Here is a 5443-nt window from a genome sequence, read left to right as displayed (position 1 = left end):
TGAAAATTTCTAAGAAGCGAGTTTGATTTGAGGATGAAGAAGTTACAGTGGAACTGAGAGCTAAAGCCAAATTCAACCCAAGGTCTACAACATAATTGGAGGTCCGAATCCATAATATTAAACAAGAAATTATGGTTGAGCCACCATGGGAGAAGCATAATGAATCCTTTAGGAGTTGAAGAAAGTAAAAGAAAAATGGATACCTAAGACCAAAATATGGAACACAACCGACATCTGACATATCCTTAAAGCTACTTTGATTGTAGATATGCAGTTCTTAAAGAGGAAGTTGTGAAATTCCTTGTCAATCATTTTCGCAATTACATTGACATCCATATGAAATATCATGAGGTTCCCTTATAAAGTTGATAAAATCCTGAAGACTACTAATATCATCCACTGGATTCAAGAATTTACAGGAGGAATAACTGCCAATAGTTCGAAGGGTTTGACAATTGTCCAAGTTAAGGATCAAGTGTTTAGATGGGCATGCATTATTTTTTATTTATGTCTCACACCTATGGGGAGGGCCTTCGATGTAAAGCTTTCTATTTTGGAAGCAATTGGACATATGACCAAGATGGGACAAGTCTACAATTGGGATAACCATGTTGCCGACATGGTCAATATGAATTGTTGTGAATGCCAGAACTTTGATAAGGCCATTCATCCATTTTACTAGTGATGCAAGGATTCTCCCCAGTTGGAGAAACAACATTTACCAGAAGGCCAATTCCTTTAATGCACAGTTTCAATATTTTTCTCATTGGTGGTCATGCAAACCAAAGTTAGTAAGCCCCCAAATATTTTTGGAAATTGGTTGATAAATCTAAAAGTATTATCTAATAAATGGTGGGTACCTCAAAACATCTGAAGAATGTTACCCCCTACATCACACATACAATTATGCTTGTACATTACTAAATTCTGGTATATGTAGGACCCCTAGGAACTTTCATATCATTCCATAGTCAACTAGATATTTACAGAACTAAGTCGAAAAACTAATATGATTTTTCCAATTCCCCCATAGGATCGAGAAGGGCCATGAAATATAATTTTACCCCTTTCAGATGAAAAACAATAAGAGGAAAGGGTAGAAGAATTATACACATGGGCATTTAAAGTTGATATTTCAGTACTAGTCAAATAGTATCCTAAGAATACTACAATCAAAGAACCATGAAACTTGAAACCTATAGGGACATAAACATCTTCTATTAATTGGCAAGATATTCTGAGCATTCGAATGGATGATCCATAGAAACAATAGAATCTAGATGTAATTTCTCGGGAAGTTCTTGAGAGTACCGAAACAAAGGGTAAATTAGCAAAAAATCCTAGGAAATCGTAGAAATTCCTAGCTTCATCCATTGGGCCAGATATCTTGGAATTCCTCAGACATGCCAAAGATGTATTCATTGAAATTGTTTGATAGAAAATGATGGCTAAGAAATCATAGGAGCGACAACAATCGAATCTAGCCAAAGTAATTTTAATTGAATTTCAACAAAGACACAGGATCAAGGTCATTCGACTGAACCCAATAAGTAACAAGATTGAATTCTCGACATTGATTTGACCACTGAGTCACCCCTTGTGTCTCCAATGGTAATTATGGAAGAAAGGGATAATAAAGATAAAACTACAACCAACTAGGATGAAATATAACAAGTATTGTTGGAACTTACAAGGTTAGACTATATAATAAAGTAAACTCCATAGAAAAATAATTGAGAAAATCATGATACTTTAACCTCACCAGCCACTAATCATCAAGTTCCATCAATTCAGTCGACTACATCTAGTGACACTACCTCGGAGATAAAAGAGAACAAACAGGAACATTAATTGACCTTGGGCATGCTTCTAATAAACAAATATTTAAGGCCCTAGAAAATTTTGTAAGAGAAACCAAGAAAAGACTAAAAGGAAGAAAGGTTGGCAGTAATAAGATTCAACAAAGACAAAAATAGGAAAGGGATAGCTAGGAGGAGTTCAAGAGCTGGGAAATAGAAAAACTCAATATCAAAACTCTTACCAGAATTGATGATCCACTTATTGTAGTTCAGTAATTAGTACATCAACTAGTCAACTCCAATGAGCAACTGAATTATCAGGTAAATGAATTACAAAACAGGGTGACAACTCAAGGAAGTCAATAATTATATATGGTAATTCAAAATTCTTATAAAATTTTTGTTCAAGCAAAGCAAGAGCTCACTACAACAAAACCAGCGATTTGCGCCAGATTTAGCGCCAGATTTTAGTGCATTTTTTTTGTAATTGTGATGAGCAACCTGGCGCTAAATCTGGCTCTATTGCACAATTTTTAAAGCGTCCTTTTTTGCACCTGATTTTGCATCCTTTTTCACGCTAGATTTTGCATCATTTTTTACACCAAACTATGCATCATTTTTTGCGTCAAATTTTGAACCAAGATTTGCATCTTATTTTATGACAGGTTTTGCTTCTAGTTTTGTGTCATTTTTTGCATCTATTTTTCATTCTCTTTTGCTTCCTATTTTGTGTCATTCTTTGCTTCCATTTTTGCACCATCATTTGCATCAAGTTTACATTGTATTTTGAATCCAATTTAACGTCTTTTTATGCATCCATTTTGTGTCAGTTTTTGCATCTAGTCTTACGCCAGGTTTTGTATCTAGTCTTACACTAGTTTTTGCTTCTATTTTTGCACCAGCTTTGGTGCCTATCTTTGCACCATGTGTTGAATTTGATTTAGCACCAAATTTTGCATCCATTTTTGTGCCCATTTTTGTATCTTTTTTTGGACCATGTTTTACATCCACATTTACGTTGGATTTGTCTCCATTTTTCCCATCTCATTTTGCACCATATTTTGCGTCATTTGTTTCATCCAATTTTGCATCATTTTTAACACCATCTCTTGCATCTAATGTTACATCATTTTGAGCATCCAAATTTGCATTTATATTTGCATCTTATGTTGAGTCATGTGTTGTGTCCACCTTTGCATCTTATTTTGTGTCTAATGGTACATTCAATTTAGAGCCATTTTTTACGTCTACTTTTGTATTTGTTTTTGCACCAAGTTTTGCATCCAATTTTAAGCTATTTTATGCCCCTTTTTGCACCATTTTTTTGTGTCTACTTGTGTCCAATGTTGCACCATTATTTACACCGACGTTTTCATCCAATTTTGCATTTTTTTGGTGTCTAGTTTTACATCGTTTTCGCCATCCAAATTTGCATCTTTTTTTGCCTCATTTTGTGTCCACATTTGCATATAATTTTGTGTCTGAGTTCGAGCCTAAATTTGCATGTGATTAGGAATCATTTTTTACATCCAATATGGCATCCTTGGTTTCACCTTTTCTTAGCCCCATTTTGCATCTTGTTTTATGTCTTTTCTTACATCTTTTTTTTTCCCTTTTTTGCACCCAAGTTTGCATCCCAAATTTACACCATTATTTGCATCATCATTTGGCATATTAATTTGTAACGTTTTTTGCTTCTTTTTAATGCTCAACTTTGCATCTTATTTTACATCTAGTTGTTGTCTTTTTTTACATCTAATTTGGTGCCCATTTATGTGTCCTTGTTTTTTCCCAATTTGATATCCTTTTGTATGCCATGTTTTGTTCCCTTCTTTGTGTCAACTATTGCACAATTTTTCACTTCTAATTTAAAACACTTTGTATGTCAATTGTTTGCATTTTGTATTAATTCCTAGTTTAACATCCAATTTTACTTTCAATTTTGCATCCATGGTTACATCCGCATTTGACTTCTTATATAGAGTATATTTTTCTTTACATATATGACCCCCTTTATAGATTCATAGTGAAATATATGATAGTTTCTAAATATCATTAAAGTAGATATCACAATTCAAAATCATTTGTAAAGAAATTTAAGAGAAATTGACAACATCCATCCAAAAAAATAACAATGTGTCATTAACAATTTTCAAAACATGTATAAAATAGCAACATAATACTAATAAAATCAGTATTATTTTTAATCAAAACAAGTAAAATTCAAATATGATTAACAAATCAAAATATTTCATGAATATCATTATTCTACGATAAATTAACAACATACATAAATCAAACTCATCGTATGATTACAAAATCAAAATGTCTCATTGATATAGGGTAAATTCACAACACCCATCTAAACATAACAATGTCATTCTACACAATAATTTCTTCATAAAAAACAATGCATGTGCATGCCTAGCTACCACCACCAAGATCATCCTCATGATCATCTTGACCATCCTCATTACTCTGATCCACATCATCACCAACACCGCAACTATCATCATCATCTCCTCCTTCACCACCATCATCCTCATCCTCATCCTCATCATCTCCTGATATATGTTGAACATAATTTGGATCATCGTCTTGGCAATCATTACCTATAGCATTCTGACAAAAAAAATCAATATTACATGTTAGTATTAATTACATAACACAAAGCATGTTTTTGTTATACAATGTTAACCATAAAATGAGGTAAGATATAATATCTAATAGTACTAAAAAATAAAATGAAAATATGGTTTAAAAGTATATTGGAAATCCAACTAAGATTACATACCATAGAGTCCATCCAAACAACAAATTCAACCCATCTCTTTTGCTGCAGCACCTCCTTTTCCAAATGATTTGGAGGTCTTCCATATTTTAGTTCCTATCAATCAGTAAATAGGGAGAAATTAGATAACAATGACTTTATCCTAGTACAAAATTTATTAAAAAAATATCACATGTTTAATATACTTACAAAGGTTGTTATCAGTGCTTTTAAACCTTTCTGGCCACTACGATGAGTGACTTTTGTCTTGGTTAACCTCGCCTTGGATGCCTTGTCCTTAAACATAAACCAATTCAATTTATTTTCACACAAATACATGTCTAAGATACTTATAAGTATTAATACATTCTAAATAATGTTTAATGAAAAATTCAATACCTGAATGCTCTCATTGTCGGCTTTTCTTTGTGCATCCAACTTCTCATATGATTTTACAAGTTCTTTCCATACTTTAAAAGGTATGTCAATAGGTCTTTGTTTCAGTCTTTGATCTTGAGGCATTTTTTTAATTTTTCTTGTTTGGTTAAAAATTTTGGTTAAAAAAAACCGAACAAGTAATTCACATCAATGGCATGGGGACTCTATGGATATGGGGACTCTATGGATATATCAATGTCTAGGATGAGAAAGACAGGGATGGGATCAGTGAGGGCTCAATGTCTTTGTTGTCATCAGAGTCCAGGTCGGTTGATGGCAGTGAAATGGAAGGGTAATCCCCAAGGTGGTTTGTTGACGATGATCAGACATGACACAAAATGAGGCGTGGGCTCGTTCTGAAGACCAAGTGAGTGGATTCCTTTGATGTGGAGGCCATGGACGTGCCCGGTGTTCATAAGGGCCATGATAAGGACCT

General features: G+C 33.5%; 1 protein-coding gene across 1 annotated transcript; it reads right to left on the bottom strand.

Annotated features, from left to right (window-relative positions):
• Nucleotides 1–4016: 4016 nt before the first annotated feature.
• Nucleotides 4017–5174, bottom strand: LOC149260866 (uncharacterized). The gene is made up of 3 exons (XM_089380816.1): nt 4780–5174; nt 4594–4686; nt 4017–4421 (listed from the first exon to the last, which is right to left on the bottom strand). Exons 1-3 carry the CDS (start codon nt 4906–4908, stop codon nt 4224–4226), a joined length of 420 nt encoding a protein of 139 aa, XP_089236942.1. The 5' UTR covers nt 4909–5174; the 3' UTR covers nt 4017–4223.
• Nucleotides 5175–5443: the final 269 nt, after the last annotated feature.

The sequence above is a fragment of the Pinus tabuliformis genome, chromosome 6 (assembly GCF_031772625.1).
Source record: "Pinus tabuliformis cultivar Carrire ecotype Pingquan chromosome 6, CPIR1, whole genome shotgun sequence".
NCBI classification, from domain to species: Eukaryota; Viridiplantae; Streptophyta; class Pinopsida; order Pinales; family Pinaceae; genus Pinus; species Pinus tabuliformis.
Note: the sequence above shows the minus strand (reverse complement) of the source record. Positions and strands in the feature narration are given on the sequence as shown.

Excerpts from the sequence above, each read along its gene's own strand:
- LOC149260866 (XM_089380816.1), bottom strand. The coding sequence starts at position 4,908 with ATGTATTTGTGTGAAAATAAATTGAATTGGTTTATGTTTAAGGACAAG. Across the intron at positions 4,687-4,779 it reads AAGCACTGATAACAACCTTT|GAACTAAAATATGGAAGACC; the intron begins GTAAGTATATTA and ends ACTGATTGATAG. Across the intron at positions 4,422-4,593 it reads TTGTTTGGATGGACTCTATG|AATGCTATAGGTAATGATTG; the intron begins GTATGTAATCTT and ends TTTTTTTGTCAG.